Source organism: Lathyrus oleraceus, chromosome 3 (genome assembly GCF_024323335.1).
Source record: "Lathyrus oleraceus cultivar Zhongwan6 chromosome 3, CAAS_Psat_ZW6_1.0, whole genome shotgun sequence".
In the NCBI taxonomy this organism is placed as follows: domain Eukaryota; kingdom Viridiplantae; phylum Streptophyta; class Magnoliopsida; order Fabales; family Fabaceae; genus Lathyrus; species Lathyrus oleraceus.
Window position 1 is genome coordinate 228,998,189 of NC_066581.1, and position 22,899 is coordinate 229,021,087.

The window sequence follows — 22,899 nt, forward strand, 5'->3', positions numbered from 1 at the left end:
TCATGATGCAAAGATGGTGAATCTTGCAGACTAGGTTCAGGCTAGGTGGTAGTGTTGCATGCAAAGGTGTGACACGTGTGAGGCATGCGTGGGAATCTTGCAGACTAGGTGCAGGCTTGGTGGAACTTCATGATGCAAAGATGGTGAATCTTGCAGACTAGGTTCGGGCTAGGTGGTAGTGTTGCATGCAAAGGTGTGACACGTGTGAGGCATGCGTGAGAATCTTGCAGACTTGGTGGTGAATACTTTTGATGGATAGGCATGCGTGGGAATCTCTGAGACTAAGTTCAGGCTAGGTGGAGAATACATTTGATGGATAGGCAGTAGACATGTCAAAATTATTACATGCATGCAGCTCCACCTAGCCTGCAAGATTCTCAGCAAACTTTGCATGCGTTGCTCCTACCCAAATTTTTGCATGCTTTACACGTGTCCAAGTTTTGCATGCATTGCTCTTGGGGAAGGCTTGGTTGAAGACATGCATGCAAAGATGTGTCGGAATCTTGCAGTATAAATATTCACACACATTTTCACAAAGGTATTCACAATATCTTCACAACAATCTTCAAAAAATCTTCACATATATCTTCACAATATCTTCACAAAACCTTCACATAACATGGCATCTTCATCACAATTCAAAATCAAAGCTCACGTCAATGGTGAGACTTATGAATGTGATATGTCTAGCTTCCTATTTAGAAACACCGAATGCACTCGTTTTTGTCTAAATAGAGGAGCTGACTTCTCTTATCTGAAAAGGAAGATTGAGTCCAAACTAAGACAACCCGTGTCCCAAATTTTTTATCAACAACCTTTTTTTTCAAAAAATAACTCTGTCAAGTTTTATAAGTCATTGATTCAAAATGACATGGAGACACAATACATGTTTTGTAACCATGAGTATTCTGGTTACGAATACATAGTGTTGTACATTGTGTTGGAACAATTTCAACAAGCTCAGAATATTCAGTCACAGGTTATTGATCCTGTGATTGATGACGAACAAGATGTTGAGCACCACGTTGAAGACGATGTGGTTGATGATGCAGAAGACGTGGTTGATGACTTGGTGAACCGTGATTCTGAAGACGAAGACCAAGTTCAAATACCTATAGTGCAACGCTACTCACCGCCTGCGCACTTCACAACCCTTAACTTGGGCGAGGATGAGCCCTCATCAGATATGTTCTACAACCCATATATGAGGTCTGATGAGGAGTTAAAGAAGGGTGGCCAATTTCGGACCAAGGAAGAGTGTCTGTTAGCAATAAAGAACTGGCACTTGAAAAACTGTGTTGACTACGATGTTATCAAATCAAATCCGGAAAGATACGTTATTGTATGCAAAAATCCAGAGTGTGGATATAGGTTGATGGCATCGTACAAGAAGAAACATAATGCGTGGGTGATAGGGTCCATTTCTCAAGCTCACACTTGCGTCAACACCAACATGGCACAGGATCATCGCAAACTTAGCCATGATATGATCTGCCATTCCATATTACCTCTAGTTGAGGCTGACCCGTCACTGAAGGTCAAAACTATTATCTCCCATTGTGTGGCTGTTTTCAAATATACACCGTCATACAGAAAGGCTTGGTTAGCGAAAACCAAGGCAATTGAACTAGTATACGGTAATTGGGAGGAATCATACAAACAACTTCCGCGCTACCTGGCTGCACTACGATTGTATTCACCTGGGACGGTTTCTATAATTGAGACCTTGCCGGCACAATCCTCTGATGGAACTCGTCTAGAAGGTAATGGAATATTCCATAGAATTTTCTGGGCATTCCGTCCCTGCATCATCGGTTTCACATTCTACAAACCACTTGTTCAAGTCGATGGAACTTGGCTGTATGGGAAACTTGAGAGTAAGATGAAGGAGTCTTACCCAGAGTTGTTCGCTTGAGGTATGTTTTCGAGGACGAAAACTCTTTTAGTGGGGGAGAGTTGTAACACCCCGATAATAATAAAATAATTATTTAAATTGAGTTAATAATTTATTTATTAATTTAATTAAATAATTGGAAATTTTATTATTATTATTGGATTATTATTATTATTATTATTTGGAAAATATATAAGTTGGAAATAAGAGAAAAGAGTTCATTTTGGAAAATAAGGTTTTACATGAAAAGCAGAAAGCGATCGTGAAAGAGGAAAAGGGCAAGAGGAAGAAGGTTGAAGAAGAGAAGAGCTTGGAGCTTGAGATTCGCCGGATTAATCAGGTAAGGGGGGTTTATCTCGATTAATGGGTATTATGGGAGAATATGTGATGGGTAGTGATAAGCCGTTAATTTGACCCTAATTGGGATTGTTGATGCTGAAGAATAATGTTGGATGAATTGTGGTTAGACTGTAATTGAATCTGTGTTTGGGTTAGTTGTGAAATTCCGAACGTATAGCTTTTTACGGGATCGGAATCGGAGGTCCGGAAGTCCTCCAACGGCGGAAAATGCGGAGAATTCTGCGTTCTGCCTTGTGTTAGCGCAGGGACTGCTGTTTGGTCTGCGTTAACCGGTTAACCCAGGGTGTTAACCGGTTAACACTGTTATGATTTGTGAAAATGTACTGTTCTGCCTGCGTTAACCGGTTAACCCAGGGCGTTAACCGGTTAACACTGTTACGTTTTGCCAAAAAAATATGTTTTTGCCTGCGTTAACCGGTTAACCCAGGGCGTTAACCGGTTAACACTGTTGCAGAGTGGAAAAATTAGCTTTTTAATGTTGTGTACATAACTGAGAGTTAGCCTATGTTGGCGTATGATGTAATAGGGATTATATCCCGCTGTTTTGAGCAGTATAGGTATTAGTAGAGTGTGCTAATACTGTGATTAATTATTTGACATGACATAATGTTTTGATACATATGTTGAGGAATGTATGATTGTATGCATAATGCTATGAATGTATCAGTTGTGTATGCATTTGTGAATAGACTGTTTTATGGCTTAGAGTGTGAGCATATGTCTATTCTTGAATTGTTGTGGATATTGCATTGCTAGGTGATTAGCATGCATATTGTGGCCTTTATGGTGGTAGCTAATTCCCGTGGTGAGGAATTAGTGATGTTAGTCATTTTGGACTGTTGTTGGTGTTTGCATGCTAGGTGAGTTAGCGTGCATAGCATGGCCCTTGGGGTGGTAGCTAATTCCCATAGTGAGGAATTAGTGATGTGAGTCACTAGGTCTCAAATGAGTGGGACTAGTGAGCTTGGTAGTCGTACCTGGATTGGTCGGTGAAGTTGAACTATATGTTCAAGAATAGTCGGTACCGCATGTGTGGAGTCTCATTGCATAATGCATGTATGGCATATAATATGAATGGATGTATTCCAATATTATACGTGTGTTTGTGTTGTTATGGAGTATGATTTGAGATTATACTTGTGCTTTATGTTGGTGTTGAGTATGATGTTGAGCTGATGTGCTGTTACTGATTGTATGTTGCGATTAGGGTGATTAATGTGTTAAATTACTTAACATGACATTATATTCTATAATGCTTATTATATTGATTGAGAAACTCACCCTTACAACTATTTTTCAGGTAACGAGAAATGAGTTGAGTAGAAGCGAATGCTTGGAGTCTAGTGTAGTCTCCTTAGTGGGTCGTGCTCTGATAGATGTAACATCGGGATGGGATGTTTTATGTTGTTGAATGATTTACATATGAATGTTACATGTTTTACATGATTGAGGAGATCTCTATCCGCTGCGTTTTATGCAAATGTTTATGTTTTGAATTAATAAAAGAGCATGACCGTTATATTGTTGAATGGTGTGAATATTATGTGTGACACCCTTGAATGGCATAATTACTCTGAGTTGTTATATGTTTATTATTTTTAATTAAATATTTGGGGTATTTTAGAAGGGTGTTACATGACCCCCCGTCTACGCATGTCTACTGCATCAGGCATATTGCTCAAAATTTTGTGCGGGAGTTCAAAGATGATTTCTTGAAGCAAAATTTGATAAACGCGGGGTATGCATTAAACCAACCTAGATTCCAATACTACCGCCGGGAAATAATGTTGGCAAATTCTGATGCAGGGAGGTGGATCGATAATATCGATAGAGCGAAGTGGACTAGATCATACGACGATGGGGTGAGGTGGGGCCACATGACAACAAATCTTGTGGAATCAATGAATGGCGTCTTTAAGGGCATACGTAACCTCCCGGTAACCGCTTTGGTGAGTGTGACCTATTTTCGCATGGCAACATTGTTCGTAACAAGAGGAAAGCGCTGGCATGAAGTGTTACAGACGAGTCAAGTATATAGTGATGCCTGCATAAAGTTTATGAGGCAGGAATCTGCCAAAGCCAACAGCCATCGGGTTACGGAATTCGACCGCCATGGCCACACTTTTAGTGTCAAGGAAACAATTGACCACAACCAGGGGCTGCCCAGACAAGAGTATAGGGTCCTAATACCAGACCGTTGGTGCGACTGTGGTCAATTTCAGGCCTATCGAATGCCTTGTTCTCATGTCATTGCAGCATGTTCACACAGCCACTTCGATGCATTGTCGCTAGTGTCTCCCATCTACAAAGTTGCAACATTGCTAAATGTATACGACAATCCCTTTCCGGTGGTAGCATTGGAGGCATATTGGCCAGAGTATGATGGGGAAATTGTTTGGCACAACGAATCGATGCGGCGGAATAAAAGTGGTCGCCCAAATAGCAGGCGCATTAGAACTGAAATGGACGTCGCAGAAAAAATGCAGAGGAAGTGTAGCATATGTAGACAACTAGGGCATAATAAGAACAAATGTCCATATCGTGGATCTAGTTCCACAACTTAGTTTTCATATTCATAAATCTGTGTACCAATGCTATTTATCATTAAAGTTTACTTTTTATTCCAAATAGAAGATGACACTTGAACAACAAACACAAACATCTAACATTACAACACCAATTACTAAAACAAAAACAAATACTGGAACAAAAACAAGTACTAAAACAAGAACAAGTACTAGAACAATAACAAATACAACAACAACATGACAAACAACCATTAAAATCTAAGAAATTACAACAGTTAACACTATGTCGTCTGATCCATGCATCATTTGGATGCAATCAATGTCGCTTTCAACTTCAACCCACCAACGTATCGTTTCTCTAGTTTCAAATGAGAACCTTGTTCTAAGCCTCTGAATCCTTCTGATGACTTCACCAGGTTGGTAATCTCCCTCTAACCAAGACATCAAGGACCTTTTTAGTTGGTCCAACGAACGAATGTTCCAAAATTTCATCTCCATTGGGGGTTTCAAAGGCGAGAAAATAACATGCCCATCCCTTTTTAAGATTACTGGTTCAGGATCCGGGCGCCTTGATGATGTTCGCTGCCATGACGACGGTCTTGGGGATGCCATGAACTCAACTTGATAGAGAAAGTGATAGGAAATAGTGGTGAAGAAAATGCAAGGAAATAACACTTTATTTATAGGAAAAGATCTTGGTTGTACACCAATCTACTTAACCCTAATTAGTGTCGCACTTGATTAATTAGTCTTATGGGGAATTAGGGTTTGAATTAGGTCATAACTACCAAACTCTAATTATATCCGATCAATAAACCCTAATTATAATTGATTAATTAACCTTAACATGATTAACCCTAATTCTCCATAAAATTTATAAATAATATTAATTACTTATAAATTAAATTAATATATTTATAAATTTATATATATTGTAAATAATTTTATTTATATATATGTATTAACATAAATTAATATAATTTATAATAAATATAAATTAATAAATTAAAAAAAAATTAAAACATATTAAAAAAAAAAAAATTGAGTGTAGGCGCCACTCCTAGTGGCGACTTGCCCTACCCCTTAAGGGTAGACGCCAACTAGGGTGGCGCCCACGTACAAAAATAGGGCAAAAAATGCCTATTTTTGTAATTTTTTTGAAAAATTGTGTATTTTTGGAAATTTTTTAAAAAAACTGGATATTTAAAAAAAAAATCGTGTAATGTTGACACTGTATAATAATTAATCTTATTTGGATATTATAAAATTCATATAATGGAGTAGAGTGAAAGTGAGTCGAATTCTATTCCATTTGACTTTAAATGATATTTTGATGGAAGAAATTTTTCTACCATTCATAAATGATATTTTTACTATTAAATTTTTATATAATTTCCATTAAAATTATTATTATTAATTTTCATATAACTCTCAACTATTAATTTTTATATTATATTTTCAAAATTTTATATTTAAATATAAAATATCACTTATATTTTTATTAATACGCATTAAAAAATAGACAAACGGACACTCAAATGTCTCTCTAATCGTTTGTCCATTATAATGAAACTTTTTTTTAATATTTTTTGTGTTATCCATTCGCAGAAAATATTGTGAAAATAATAAACTGACATGTTATAATGGGGCAAATTTACCGACATAACCCACATTTTCGAAGAAATTCCCAAAATAACCCAGTTTTCAAAAAAATTCCCAATATACCCCACTTTTAGAGGGAGGCGCCAATTGGATTGGCGCCCCCTCTTAAAAATTACACACAGGCGCCAATTGGATTGGCTAGGGCAGGTGCCCTAGCCAATCCAATTGGCGCCTGTGTGTAATTTTTAAGAGGGGGCGCCAATCCAATTGGCGCCTCCCTTAAAAAAGCCTCAAATGAAAAAACTTCCAACATGAAAGTTATAGATCTTTTCAAGACAATGAATTTAGATATAAATTTTGCAACATTTGGAATTTTTTTGAGAAAGTTATGGGCAGTTGAAGTTGGACTTCTGAGTTTTTCAACTGTTATCTGACCGATAATGTTTTGTATTATTGCATGTGTTTATTTTAGGAATATGAATTTTTGTCCAACATAACATTTGAACTAGACATCTTAAATTTTCCAATGCACTTGGTCCCACCTCAAAATAATAAAAAATGAGTGAGTTAGGTCCCTGCGAACTTGACCCAAAATTAGGGTTTTTGTCAAAACAAGTGTATGTGAATTTTGCCAAAAGGGACCAACTTCAAGCCCTTTATTTTGAATGATAAAAGCCTCAAATGACAAAACCTTCAACATAAAAGTTGTAGATCTTTTCAAGATAATGAATTTGGACTAAAGTTTTGCATCATTTGCAAATTTTATGAGTTAGGTATGGGCACCTGAAGTTGGACTCTTTGACATTTTATCTGTTATCTGACCTATAATGTTTTGTATTATTGCATGTGTTTGTGTTAGAGTTATGAATTTTTGTCCAACATAAGAAGTGAAGTAGACACCTTAAAGTTTCCAATGCACTTGGTCCCACCTCAATATAATTAAAAATGAGTGAGGTAGGTCCTTGCGAACTTGACCCAAAATTAGGGTTTCTGTCAAAATATGTGTATGTGAATTTTGCCAAAAGGGACCAAATTCAAGCCCTTCAACATAACAATAACAAGTCCTTGAATTAGGGTTTCTGACCTATAAATTTTTGTATTATGATATGTGTTTATTTTAGAATTATGAAAGAAACCTAATGTTTGGAGTTTACACAAAGATAAATTTGACATAATACGAATTGATATTAATAAAATTTGGATTTTACACAAAGAATCCTAATGGTGATGACCGGGATCACCTAACCGACCTCCGGTCCCACATCCCCTAGCTACCCTAACCCTTGGCCCTAACCCACGTTGACGATTCTGCACCGGTGTTTGTTCATCTGATGGTCCAGGAGCGTCATTACCTCCTACAGGAGAAGATCCGTTGAGGTATTCAGCCAACTCAGCATAGTCTTCAGTATTCAATGATGGTGTACCGGCGTAGCTGAGCTCATGACCCATGCCAGAGAAGTTGGGGTGTGGTTGACTCATGGATGGGCGACCGGGACGGTTGAAGGGGGACATGGGTGACAATGATGGGTCTAGGAAAGGTTGGAAAGGTTGTTGGGGTGTTTGGAAGAGATATGGTTGTGGGATGTTTTGGTATTGTGATGTTTGGGGTTCTTGGCTACGGTAGGTGATGGGGTGGTTAGTGTTTTGGGTAAGGCGACTTTGGTAGGGTGATGGTGTGGGTGCGAAGCGATGTTCGGTCGAAGGTTGATGGTCCATTTGTTGGTGGTGGTATGGGGGATGTTCTTGGTTTTGGGGTTGGGTGAATGGCATGTTTTGGTTGTATGTTTGTGTGTTTGTGGAACGGAAAGTTTGTCGGATAGGTGGTTGTGAGTAACCGGGTTGAGAATGTTGTTGGGGGTTAGATGTTGATCCTTCTTGTGTGTAACTTGTCTGGCGTGGGTCGTAGAGGTACATATCATCGGCGATGAATTGAAATCCAACTGATCTATACCAAGCCATATAAGTACGACTTGGTTTTACCTCATTTGGCATGACTGCGTCAGTTAAGACATGGTCATGACGGTGCTTCCACTTGCGACACTCTGATCTTGCGAAGGTTTGCCAAGGGTTGTAGTTCCATTGGTCGTTCACTTTACGCATATGCCATTCTCCTAGGCTAGCTGGGGGATCTGGGATATTCTGGACCATACCAAACTGCAGCTTCACACGGTCGGTGTTGTGCAGCTCCACTGTTGTGAACCGTATTATCGGTGTGCATGTTGTCCATACGGCTGCGTCTTCAGGGTTGATCTGATGCTCATGATCCATATTAAGGTATGGACGCCAAATGAACTGAAATGTTAAAGACGATAGGATTTTAATGAATGTAGAAAAAGTCAACATAATATGAAGAAATAATGAAATTATTTTGCTTACGTCTGCCGGTCGAAGGTGATCCAACAGGTTGCGATATTGAGTAATACAATGTCTCGGACATCTGCTGTAATTCATACCGCGTGCCGACCATCTACACCAAAAAGTTAAAATAAATTAGTTATGGGTAATAAACTGTAAGGAAGGAAGTAAAGATATAGCAATTTAAACAACTTACTTTTTTGCATATGGAAAAGTGAAGGGGTTGCTATTGACCGGTGCTAGAGACGGTAGTCTTGACCATCCCCATGCTTGTAGCAAAACAGCACATCCAGAAAATGTAGAAGTATCTTTGTGGGAGTTTTTGCACAAAGAACTATAGAGATAGGCTAGACATGCGGATCCCCAACTATAACTACCTATTCTATCTATATGTCTAAGTAAAGGTAAGTACATAATATGCATGCTAGAACCACTACCTTCGGGAAATAAAAAGGATCCTAGTAACAACATAATGTAACACCTAGTTTTGATGATTCGAGCCTCTTCGGTAGAATGCTCATCTAAATAAAAACTATTATAATATGACTTTAGGCGTGAAAGTAGTATACCTTGTCCCCTAGCATTATCATCTAACAAATCAGTGTTTAAAAGCTCCATGCAAATTGAATTTGCATAGTTGGTCTTACCATTAACAGCTTTGCCTTCAATTCGTAGTCCTAAAAGTATGTAGACGTCTTCTAACGTCACGGTACACTCACCGGTTGGAAACCAAAATGTGTGTGTCTCTGGCCTCCATCTTTCGCATAAGGCTAGAATGAACTTGTTATCTATAGACCAAGACATAATTTTGCTAAGGTGACCAAAACCGGCGAGTTCAACATAAGGTTGAATCATCGGGTCCATTGGGACAAATTCGTGGACTCGAGTTCGAAACCTTGAGACCTCCTATAATAGAAATAATGTAACACTTGACTAAGTCGGTATTTAAAAATAAAATGGGGTTGGTGGAGATGAAACATAAAAAAGAAGTATAAGAAAAAACTTACGTATGTCGCGATGTTTGCAACTGTTCCTCTGTGTGCTTCGCCCATTGTGAGTAAAGACATATTGTTGGGGAGTTGGTGTAGATGAAAATGGAAGATTTTGTTGAAGATGAAATTGTAAAAGAAGTAGTGAGAAATGTAGATGAAGTAGTGAGAATGTTGGTGTGGAAGAATTGTTGAAGGAGTGGATCAATTTATAGGCAAATGGAGGAGTGCATGAAAAATTGTGTTTGTATGGTGTCTCCACCTCATTTGGCGACCATGTGCAATATTAAAGTGGGGGCGCCATTCAAATTGGCGACACCCTAGGGCACATTCGAGGACTGACTCCATGGGGGCGCCATTCAAATTGGCGACCATGTACAAGCCTTAAAGGTAGGCGCCAAACCAATTGGCGCCACCTTCTGCATGTCTGACAAGTGGCATTGTTGTCTCCTGCATGCTGAACAAATGACTTATGGATGGCTTGCATGATTGACACATCATCTCTGACCATCTTAGGTGTCCGACACGTGTCTGTCTTGTCTCCTGCATGCTGATGACTAGCTTCTTGATGGCTTGCATGATTGACACATCATCTCTGACCATCTTAGGTGTCCGACACGTGTCTGTCTTGTCTCCTGCATGTTGATGACTAGCTTCTTGATACCTTGCCTGGTTGACACATCATCTCTGACCATCTTAGGTGTCCGACACGTGTCTGTCTTGTCTCCTGCATGCTGATGACTAGCTTCTTGATACCTTGCCTGGTTGACACATCAACTCACACTGTCTTGCAGGATTGACACGTCATCTCTGACACGTGGCTCTCTAGTATCCTGCATGCTGAATACTCACTTCTGTCTTGCATGACAGACACATCAACTCTTGACTAGCAAGCATGCTTGACACATCAACTCACACTGTCTTGCATGACAGACACATCAAGTCTTGACTAGCTAGCATGCTTGACACATCAACTCACACTGTCTTGCATGACAGACACCTCATCTCAGAAATTACTTGCATGCTTGACAAGGTATCTCAGACTAGCTTCAATGTGAGACACTGATACCATCTATTTAAGTGTCTTACTATCACATTCATCTGCACTTGCAAAATACTTTTCATCTCCAAAATACTTTTCATCTTCACTCACATTCATCTTCACTCACATTAATACTTATCATCTGCAAAATACTTTTCATCTTCACTCACATTCATCTGCACTTGCAAAATAGTTTTCATCTCCAAAATGTCATCTTCATCATTATACAGTATCAACGTTCACTGCAACGGTGAAACTTTTGAGTCTGAGCTTCATGGTTTTTGTTTTAGAAACACTGATACCATTAGAGTCACGATGAAGAGAAATGCAACCTTTTTGCATTTCAAAAAAAGAATACAATCCTTTATAGCATTAGGTATTGTGTCAAAGATGACATATCAGAATCCTATATTTTTTGAGAATGGTCAATGCAAGTTTTTCCCCCTAAAGATACGAGACGATGAAGATGTTGAAAGCATGTTTCTTAGTCATGAACATTCAGGCATGGATTGTATCGAGTTGTACATTACTCTACAACCATGTATACCGTCTCAACAGTCTCAACTAACAGATCAGGATCCAGCTGGTGGAGATGCTGCAGATGATGCACAATGGTCAGATGAACTCAACCCAGAAGCAGAAGTAGAGGTCAATGTTGTTGATGAAGAAGAAGAGGAGACTGAGATACAGGTTGATCACATCCTGAATAACGACGATGAAGATGAGGCTCAACAACCACCAATACCTCCTACTCATGCCTATATTCCTCCTCAACATATGACAAATATGGATCTTCACGACGATGAAATGTCCGACAGTGTCTTCTATAATCCGTATCCGAGACCAGTAGGCGAATTAAAGGTTGGAGACATGTTTCGTACCAAAGAGGAATGTGTCTTGGCAATCAAAAAATACCACATGAACAACTTTGCTGACTTTACGGTGAAACGCACTGATTCTAGAAGGTATGTTATCGAATGTCGTAACATGCTTTGTAAGTTTCGTTTGGCTGCATCTTACAAGAAGAAAAATGACTCTTGGGAGATCGCTTCAATAGACCCACCACACAGTTGCGTCGCAACAACCGTTCAACAAGATCACCGTAAACTGAGCACAACTTTGATATGTCGAGACATTCTGCCATTGGTAAATAAAGACCCATCTGTGAAGGTGAGTATAATTATATCCCATATCCGAACAACATATAATTATACTCCATCTTACAAGAAAGCATGGATTGCGAGGACAAAGGCTGTTGAGCAGGTTTTCGGCAACTGGGAGGACTCATTCAAGGAATTACCACGGTTTTTATGGGCACTAAAAACTTATGTCCCAGGAACTGTGGCAATTCTGGAGACAGTGCCAGCAATGATGCCAGACGGAACCTGTGCTACAGGTAATAGAATATTTCACCGTCTCTTTTGGGCATTTGACCCGTGCATCAAAGGTTTCGCTTTCTGCAAACCTCTCCTGCAAATTGATGGCACTTGGTTATACGGAAAATACAAGGGTACGTTGCTCATGGCAGTTGCACAAGACGGTAACAACAATGTATTTCCCATTGCCTTTGCTCTTGTTAAAGGTGAAACGGCTGCTGGATGGGGTTTCTTTCTTCGACATCTCAGAATGCATGTCGCTCCACAAGCCAATCTATGTCTGATTTCTGATAGACATGCTGCCATCGAAAGTGCCTACAACAACCATGACAACGGATGGCATGATCCTCCTTCTACACATGTCTACTGTATCAGACACATTGCACAAAACTTCATGCGTGCTATAAAAGATAAGAATCTTCGCAAGAAGGTGGTGAATGCTGGGTATGCTTTAACTCAACCGTCTTTTCAATATTATCGTGATGAGTTTCGACTGTCTAATGAAGACGCGGGGAGATGGATAAATAACATCCCAGTAGAGCAGTGGACAAGAGCATTTGACGGTGGTTGTCGATGGGGCCACATGACAACAAACATTGTGGAATGCATGAACGGGGTTTTCAAAGGAATTCGAAACCTGCCCATAACCGCCTTGGTAAGATCAACCTATTATAGGTTGGCTTCTATGTTCGCAAGCAGAGGTGAAAGATGGAGTGCAGTGTTAATGTCCGGACAAGTATTCAGTGAATGTTGCATGAAGGTCATGAAAGAGGAGAGCATCAAAGCTACGACACACGCTGTAACAGTGTTTGACCGTCATAGACAAAATTTCAGCGTCCAAGAAACAATGGGCAACAGCGAGGGGAGACCAAATTTAGCCTACGCGGTTAAACTACACAGGAGTTGGTGCGATTGTGGAAAATTTCAGGCCTTCCGCATACCTTGCTCCCATGTCATTGCAGCATGCGCTTATACTCGTCAAGACGCTTACACCCATTTATCTGATGTGTACAAGGCCAACACCATCATGAATGTATATAGTAAAAGCTTTTCAGTACTACCAATGGAGGATTACTGGCCTCCATATGAAGGAGATATTGTTTGGCACAATGAAGAGATGCGTAGAAAGAAGAAAGGAAGGCCAAACAGCACACGTATAAGAACAGAGATGGATTCCACAGATAAAATGATAAGATTATGTAGTATCTGTCGTCAACCAGGACACAACAAAAACAACTGTCCCAATCAAGGAGCATCATCTAGATCTTAAGCTTATTGTAACATGATATCTAGATCTTAACCTATTTGTAACATTGTATCTAGATCTTATGCTTTCTATAACATTGTATTTCTGTAACAATCAATCATTATATATCATTAAGTTCTTGTTACAACGAGTTTCATAACCAACATCAGTACAAAACATCTGAAAACATAAATAATTCTAACTGATTACAACAATCAAATTAATATCGTCTCGACCGAACATCATTTCCCTAGCATCCTTATCAGTCTTCATTCGCACCCAACCAAAGATACTGTCAAGTCTCTCAATACTTCTGATTTTTTCCCCTTCTGGTATTTTCCCGTCTAACCATCGAACCAGCTCCCTCTTCAGTTGATCTAACGTGGTGATGTTCCAAAACAGCATCAGCAATTGAGGTTTGTCTCTCGCATAAATCACCTTACCGTATCGGCGACGAACACCAAACATGATAGCCAAATGATTATATGAATTGTGGAACAATAGGTCACACTACGCATCTATTTATAAGACAAAAAGGCATTTTATGAGGGACTCGGCAATTGAGTTGGCGCCTCCTTTTAAAACATACACATAGGCGCCAATTGGATTGGCTAGGGCACCTACGCTAGGCTAGGGCACCTGCCCTAGCCAATCCAATTGGCGCCTCCATTCAACTTTTAACAACAGCCGCCATATGAACAACTTTCATGTTCATCAAAAATCCATTTGAAACTTGGAAGCTCATCATTAATTTCAAAACATTATAGGTCATTTTGACAGAAACCCTAATTTTGGGTCAAGTACGCAGGGACCTAACTCAATCATTTTTAATTATTTTGAGGTGGGACCAAGTGCATTGGAAAATTTAAGATGTCTAGTTCAAATGTTATGTTGGACAAAAATTCATATTCCTAAAAGAAACACATGCAATAATACAAAACATTATCGGTCTGATAATAGTTGAAAAACTCAGAAGTCCAACTTCAACTGCCCATAACTTTCTCAAAAAAAATCCAAATATTGCAAAATTTATATCCAAATTCATTGTCTTGAAAAGATCTACAACTTTCATGTTGGAAGTTTTTTCATTTGAGGCTTTTTTAAGGGAGGCGCCAATTGGATTGGCGCCCCCTCTTAAAAATTACACACAGGCGCCAATTGGATTGGCTAGGGCAGGTGCCCTAGCCAATCCAATTGGCGCCTCCTTGCAATTTTTAAGAGGGGGCGTCAATCCAATTGGCGCCTCCCTCTAAAAGTGGGGTATATTGGGAATTCTTTTGAAAACTGGGTTATTTTGGAAATTTCTTCGAAAATGTGGGTTAATTAGGTAAAAAATCCTTATAATGGCGACAATATTTAATTAAAAATTGTACAAACCAACATTACTTTAAATGACTTCCTTTTTAAAAATTGTAAACCATGTTCCTTTAAAATTGTACACTATATACTCCTTTTTAAACATCGTAAAACCTTTAAAACTGTCTCTTTTTTAATGCTGAAGATATTTAGAATTTTTTTAATATTTCTTTACTGATGTTCATTAATACAGTGTATAATTTCTATTTATGAATTTTATGTAGTTATTTTTTGGTGCAGTTAAATTTGAATTGGGTCCGTATGTTTTAGGCAAAATTAATTTAAACTTTAAATTTATTAATAAATTATTACGAAAATAATATAAGATTGAAAAGTTGGATGATAAATAGATATATCAATCAAATTCAATGGTATCATGATGTTCAATTTATAATATTCTAATTTTTATTTAGTAAGTACAAAGTATACATAAAAATATTAAATTAAAGCAATTGATTTCTGATAAAAATATTTATTTCGTATGTAATATTAAATTTTAACGTATTTATAATGATTTATTTGTAAAAAATATTGCAAAAATAATAAAGTGGAGAAAACAAAATTAATAAATAATAATTGATTTTTTTTTTTAAATTGATATGGCAAAATACAAATATGACACATTCAAATTCACTATAAAATTTAGGATGCACTCTATCATCTCTCACAACATGGTAATTGTTTCTTCCTCTATTGCTACCGAATTTTGATTTAGTTTCAATTTTTCTTTTGTTTTTTTTTTCATTATTCTTTAATTGTTTTTTCCTCTATTAACTTTCAATTTAATTGCAGATGCTCTTTTAGTCTCTTCATCATGCTACTTTTCTCATGTACCATTGATCATGTTTTTGTCATTTTATTTTAGTTGTTGGTGCTATCTTCTCATATGTGAGTCACCTTATTATTCAAAAAGGTATATTATTTACTTTATTTTATAATAATAATTCCATATTTTTTAATTTTAAGTTAGAAGTTTTTATTTTATTTTACTGAGATTGAATTTATGAAGATTGGAACTTAAATTTATTTTGTTGTTATGACTCAAATTTGGAGTGATGCGTTTTTTTTTTTTAAATTAAGAATTGTACAAATTTAGAGTAAAATGTTGACTGCGATCTTATTATTTGGTTTTATCTATGTGTTATTGTTTTATTTTAAATTGGATTTTGAATATTCTGATTTAAGAGGTTTACTAATATATAGTTGTATGAAAATATGTGTTTTATATTGACATATTCATTTTCTAATTCATTGATAACATCATTAGAGTTAAAATGTTGGTTGGGATCCTGTCATGTCGTATCTATAAACAAACACATTAATTATATGTAGATGACACATTCATTTTTGTATTATAATTTTTTTTAAATACTACATTTAATTTTATAGATAAAATAATATAACGGAAAATATTCGTAGTCAAATTCAAGAGAACGTCAAAGAGAAAGACGAACACAAAATGCAAGAGATCAAAGACATCAGATGGGTCTTGAGCAAAGACAACAAGAATTGGCTAGAAGGTGTTCGAGTTACCGACAAAATAAAGACAAAGAAAAACAAGTTCAAACATCTGATCCTTCTGATATGAGAACTATGATGCAATTTTAAAACTTGACAAATATCAATCTTACTTCTCGGTTTTATCAAAGAGCACATGACAGTGAAGCTGGACCGAGTACCATATATGTCAGTCGCGTTTCATTCCCATGTTAGAAACTTTAAATTATTGTATACATTATACTTTAATACTGTATGTTTAAAAAATATCAATTAATTATGCAAAAATAATTGGTTGATCTGTTAATTCAATAATAATTTATGAATCAAAATTTTGTATACCCGATTTTCCAACAAACTGATAACAATGAAGTAACACCATTTATAAGAAATATTGATGACAATGATTGTGGTAAGTATAATTCTGTCAATACTAAAATTGATAATAACATATATTTAGATTTATACATTGTTGTTATTTTTCAACTATAAATCTATATTGAAGTTAATACTTTCTTTTATAGAATCACATTCGCAAAATATGAATTCATGTATTGAAACTCACGAAATACAAACAGTTTTTAATCAAGGTACGATTAAGTATTTTTAATCCATAACATATATTGTATGTTTTTATTTAAATATCATTTCATGTTAGTCACCATGTATATAATAAATATAATTTTTTTAATGAATGTTTTGTATGTAATAAAATACGAATCACACTATATTTTTTAAGAAAGACATAACATTGCAGAAATTTTCAAAATACTGTTATGACAATCAAATCCCTACTACCTACTTCGAGTGAGTGTAGACGATGCAATGCAAAATTGTTTCATAGAGAATCTCAAGATATGTGTTGCAAAGGTGGAAAGGTGACAATTTCACAAGTGTCTGCTCTTGACAAGTTGTTACAGTTATTTTTAGTCACTTCTACTGAAGGAAGATATTTTAGACAACATATTAGAAGTTACAACCATGTAATGTCATTTACTTCACTTGGTGTTCATGTCGACGAAAGTTTGGTTGCAACTGGTCGTGGTATTTACACATTTCATGCTCAGGGTGCAATTTACAAAATAGGAGGTTTTCATCCGAATCAAGGTTCAAGGTCACGCTACTTGCAGTTATATATTTATGATACTGATTATGAGCTTCAAAATAGGATGAGGGAAAACTCAATACTTAATCAATCCGTAGTGTATAAATTGTAAAAAAATACTCCACCAATACAACTCGTTTGTCATGGTGTTTAGGCAACTTACACTAGAGCCAAATGTTGAAGAATGTAGGTTACTCATTAAAGAACGTCCATCAAATCAGGCACAATATAGTCTCCCTTCAGCTTCTCAAGTCGCAACAATTGTTATTGGCAGTGGTGATGAAGATACAATAGAACGTGTGTCACACCTCGAAAAAATGAGAGCACGGCCTAGCGAAGCACAATCGCACGCTCGCAATGATATACTTAACAGAGTCGCCACCGAACTTTATTTATTCCTAAAAAGGAAAGGGGAAATATCGATAAAACCCAAGAAAGAACGATAATGATATTGGTCGTCGCAACCAATTAAGGGTTCGGGAGTCGATTATGCAAGGAGAATGTATTAGCACTTCTCACGTCCATTGTACTCAATGGGAACCATTAGGTTAGCTGTGCACGTTAGTGTTAGCTTGAAATGTTAGAATTCTCAAGTTATTTTGAGGGAAATAATAATATGATCAAAAGAAAAGACAATATGTTTTTTTTTGAATTTTTAACGAAGGGGAGCCAAACCTAAGTTTTTTATTAATGGGTCTGACAAGATTTCACAACCTTGCTCCTACGTATCTCAATAGAGAACTCAAGGCACACGTAATTTCTGGATAGAAAATGTTTGTTTGTTGGTCGATTTTAGTGAAAGTTATCTTGTATTAACACTACGCCAAATAAGGGAAAAGAGGGCGCTTATTTTGGCCTATAACAGCGCTTTTAAGCGCCCTCTAAAGTGGCGCTGTCATAGGTAAAGACATCGCTTTGTTTTCCTAGAGAAAGCGCTCTCTAAAGTGGCCTTTTAAGGGCCACATCATAGTGCGCTTTCAGAAAAAAGCGCCCTCTGGAGTGGTCCATAAAGGGCCACCTTAGAGGGCGCTTTCTGGAAAAAACGCCCTCTAAAGTTGTCAATGTAAAGTGTTTAGAGGGCGCTTCCTACAGAAAGCGCCCTCTAAAGTGTTAGTTATTTTAAAAAAAATTGTTTGAAAAACAGTGGGTATTTAATTGGGAACCTGTTCGCATGCTGCAAAAGTGTAAAATTCATATTGATTTCATCCTTTAATCCAATGTTATACACCATTAATCCATTGATATATACAACATGAATCCATTTATATACAACATTAATCCTCCATATATACAACATTAATATATTGATATTCATGCATGTACAACAACATTCCATACATATATGTACAACAACTACAACCTATATGATTCTTTGATCAATAATGAATTGACACAATTCATCCTTCATTTCATCCAAATGAGCTCTTGAGTAAGATTTGTATTCGTCAAAGTACTACAATTAAGAGAATAAAACATATTCATGATTTAGTAACAAATTAGATGAAATATCCGATAATATTAAAATAAACCCTAAGTTATTATTCCATACCATTTTTGGGATGTCTATACGATTCAACGCAATGATATCTCTCATAAATCTCAATACAAAAAATCCGCAATCGACCGAATTGTTTTGCTGAGGACACTACACAGAAAAACAAACAATATATATATATATATATATATATATATATATATATATATATATATATATATATATATATATATATATATATATATATATATATATATATATATATATATATATATATATTTAATTTCTTACAAACACTATTATAAGCAAAAATAAGAAACTTAATATATACCTGAACTCTGACCTAGGTAATGTCCTTCCTATTACGATAATTCTTTTTCGATCTAAATTTTAGTATTGCCCTAACAAAATAAAAACGTATATTGAGATCAATCTGACAGACATAATTAAATATACAAATACACACGAATATTTAGGGAAATTTCACTTACGCGTCAACCGTCTTCTTCATACTCGGATATTTACTCCAATCACCCGATAACGAATCGAGATAATACACCATTAGTCTCGAAAGATCCATAGCAACCAACACCCAGTGACCACTGTAAAATAAAACAAAAATTTAGATGCATGAAAATTTTCTACGTAAAAGATATACATAGATTAGAATGAAATTATTAGAAAGAAAATCTAACCCGTTGCTAGAATTAAACGGTAAAAAATACAAACTGGGTGTAGTATTATCGTCGGCCGCCATGAATCTATCGACTGGTTCATTCTTTACGGATGTTGGATTTTTCGTTATAAACGTTGTGTTGATACGAGAAGCAACAATAAAATTGAATCGGTTACACAATTCAGTTCCCCGCATCAATGTGTCATACATATACCTTAAATAGAAACATAATAAACATTAGACTACTCATTAAAATGTGTAAATAAATTGTTCAACCAAGTAAATAATAGATTGATCGGAGTACCATATGTATGTATGAATGACAGCGATCCCCAATTCTTCGTGTTCAAAAAGTTGTTGCATGTCCTCCTTTGCAATTATTTCGGAATGAGCAATTCCGAAAACACCTTCATCAATATCTACACTACGGATGGCGCCGTGCATTATATCTGACTCTTCCACCATTTTCTCAAGACGCATCATAATTTGAGATTTTGTCCCGGACGTCGTTGGAATATCCTTACCAGCTTTTTTCAACTTTCGACCGGGAACCTAAAAATTCATATAAATTAAATCATGACTTTTTGTGATGCAACAGAATCGTTGCGTATATAATTCAATGGGTATATATATTTGTACCTCTTTTTGAGATGCAACCGACTCGATGCGTCTTGAAATCCCTTTACCAGCTTTATGTGTGGGTCTTGTAGGAGTCTAACATTACCATGTAATAAGGATTGATTAAATATCATAATTGTAGCTGAATTGAAATGTGAATACTAAATATTCATAATCATTTAGAACATATATACCTCGGCATCTGGGAAAATTAGATCTGACGGCCATCCAACAAAGGATCCGACTGCATCTCGCATCAACGTTGTCTCTGAAACAACGTCAGGTAATGGTAGAAGCGCGTCCGTATCTAATATAAGGTCAACCAAAACTTTCATATATCCCACCGGGAGGGGATTATGGTGAAGTAATTCACCCGAAGTGTTGTGCACTTTTCCCTTGCCAACTATGCGATAAGTTGGTGACGATAGATACAGCTGACAAGGTGTAATGCCCTAAACCAATAATAAATGTTATTGTTAACATGTATATGTGTCAAGTAAAAAAATGCTATTTTAATTTCATAATAACATATATAATTACCTCGGGAAATTTCGGTTGACACTTGATACTAGCTCGGTCACTAGTATCTTTTGCCTCGGAACCGCACCTTTCCTCTCTATACCTTGCATTCTCCTTTTGCAGTTCGAGTACTTGTGCCTTTAACTCCGCCAAGGTCTCCATCACCTCTTTGTTGGTAGGATTTTTTGTTTTTGGTTTTTTATAAAATGACGACGGAGTCACACCAAAACCCTTACCCCTCACACGACCGGAATACTCAGGAACATTTAGTACTCAACTAAGTACGCTCCTGCAATCCTGGACCTCGGTTGAAGGTAAGGTTTGGGATAAAGTCTCCTGAAATATTATTAGAGGAGATTAAAAATGAATTATATGTCTAACAAAATTTTCGATATAATTAAAGAAATAATGTTACATATACTTACACATTCGTCATAAACATTTTGAACCGCTTCAACGACAGCCCCATCCTTCCTAACCCGAGCAGCCTTCCACAATACGTGCTCCGGAAGAGATGTTGCGTCACTTTTCTCCTCGGCTAGCTACACATTGAATCAGATTATAAGATCATCAATTATAACATATTGTGATAATGTATAAGCTCATAGAATTTGAATATACTCAAAATTCTTTGTTGTAACCGTGCATATCCCGTACGCCGTTTTTTGTACGGATACGCGGGTTTTGATGCCCTTTTCCGATTTTTGTCGCTTACTTCCTAGATAAAAAAGTTTAAGGCATATCAGAACCAAGTAACTTAACAATTGTATAATACCATAATTAATAGACATTACATGGAATTTTTCGTTTCTTCGTTTGGCGACAAAGTTATCCCATTCTTCGGCTGAAATAATCTCCGCATACTTCATTGGCCGTTCTGCTTCAACAAATTTTCCTTCCTCATCCTTGAGAAATTTGTTGGACAAAAATGATCGAAATCCTCGGAGTCTTTTTCCGGCCAATTGAATACAATATTTTTGCCGGCTTTCATCGATGTGAAAGGATCTCTAAAAAACATACACATGGAGTGTGTTATTATAAGTAATATTATAACAATATATGGTCAACAAATAGTCAACAAAAAAAACATATAACAATATATGGTAAGTACCAGTATCTCGGACCATATTTTTTCTTTGCCAACCTTCAATTCCGGACTTCTCCAATTATCACATGTAATCGGAATATGTTGTCGAACAAGGAAACCAATGTAACTTGCCAACATTGAACCGTTAGGCTCAATTAGTTGGTCTTCAACACTCCAATGTACTTCGAATTTTTCACCCTTGTCTCTTGCACGAATGATTGACTTCATAACAGTCAATCCTCGTTTGATTTCTTTTTCAACATTGTTACGTGATCCACTCGCGTCATGGGTATCGTCTTGGTTACTAGCCATTTTATCTGTAATATAGAAATGATTCAATAAGACCCAAGTAAGACAATGACCATATTCGTGAAGCTACACAAAAAACACATTCATATACCTTCCATTTCTCTCATGTTACAACAATCTAAACTCTCTCTTTTTTTCATCATTATTGAATACAAACTCACACACACCTACTGCATACAAAAGACCAATGCAAACTTATGGTGTTTGGAACATGAACAAACTTGCATCCATAATCATCAAACTTCTAAGCACAAGCTCAAACACACTCCAAATGACATCAGTTTTCAATCAGAAATAAAAAACCTTACAACAAGGTGCTCATGAACACCATATAGTGCTCGTTTGCCCTAAACAACATTAATCAACATAATGCACAAAATGTAAAACTCAGTTTAGAAAATGCCCTAATCAAACACCTGAAAATACAAACTATTGAGAGAAATACCTTCAAGGTGACGGTAACGATGGAGAAGAAAGTGAACAGCGATGGTGGACGCAGATAACTCAGTGAACATGAACGCAGCAGCAGAAAAAGGCGACGGCGACGACGACGGTGAGGGAGGGAGAACGAACGGAGGACGAGAGTAATCGCAGTAGAGAGTAATCGCAGTAGAGAGAAAACCCAGTTACGTAAACGAAATAGCATATAGAGAGGGAAAATAAAGAGACATGCAGTATATGTTATAATTTTAATGTTTACTAAAGGGGACCTTAGAGGGCGCTTGTGTAAAAAAGGCGCCCTCTAAAGGGGGCCTAAGAGGGCGCTTTTAAAAGCGCTCTCTAAGGCTTTCCAAAAGCGCCTTATAAACTGGAAATGTACATGGACTTAGAGAGCGTTTTTTTAA

General features: G+C 36.8%; 1 protein-coding gene across 1 annotated transcript; it reads right to left on the reverse strand.

The window, feature by feature from the left end:
* Positions 1-7,398: 7,398 nt before the first annotated feature.
* On the reverse strand, positions 7,399-9,902 carry LOC127129104 (protein MAIN-LIKE 2-like). Its single transcript, XM_051058403.1, has 4 exons — positions 9,747-9,902; positions 8,936-9,645; positions 8,761-8,851; positions 7,399-8,676 (listed from the first exon to the last, which is right to left on the reverse strand). Exons 1-4 carry the CDS (start codon positions 9,804-9,806, stop codon positions 7,603-7,605), a joined length of 1,935 nt encoding a protein of 644 aa, XP_050914360.1. The 5' UTR covers positions 9,807-9,902; the 3' UTR covers positions 7,399-7,602.
* Between the last annotated feature and the right edge of the window lie 12,997 nt (positions 9,903-22,899).

Coding starts and splice junctions, on each gene's coding strand:
- LOC127129104 (XM_051058403.1), bottom strand. CDS start 9,806: ATGTCTTTACTCACAATGGGCGAAGCACACAGAGGAACAGTTGCAAAC. Junction 8,852..8,935: donor ACTTTTCCATATGCAAAAAA/GTAAGTTGTTTA, acceptor TTTTTGGTGTAG/ATGGTCGGCACGCGGTATGA. Junction 8,677..8,760: donor ATCACCTTCGACCGGCAGAC/GTAAGCAAAATA, acceptor TTAACATTTCAG/TTCATTTGGCGTCCATACCT.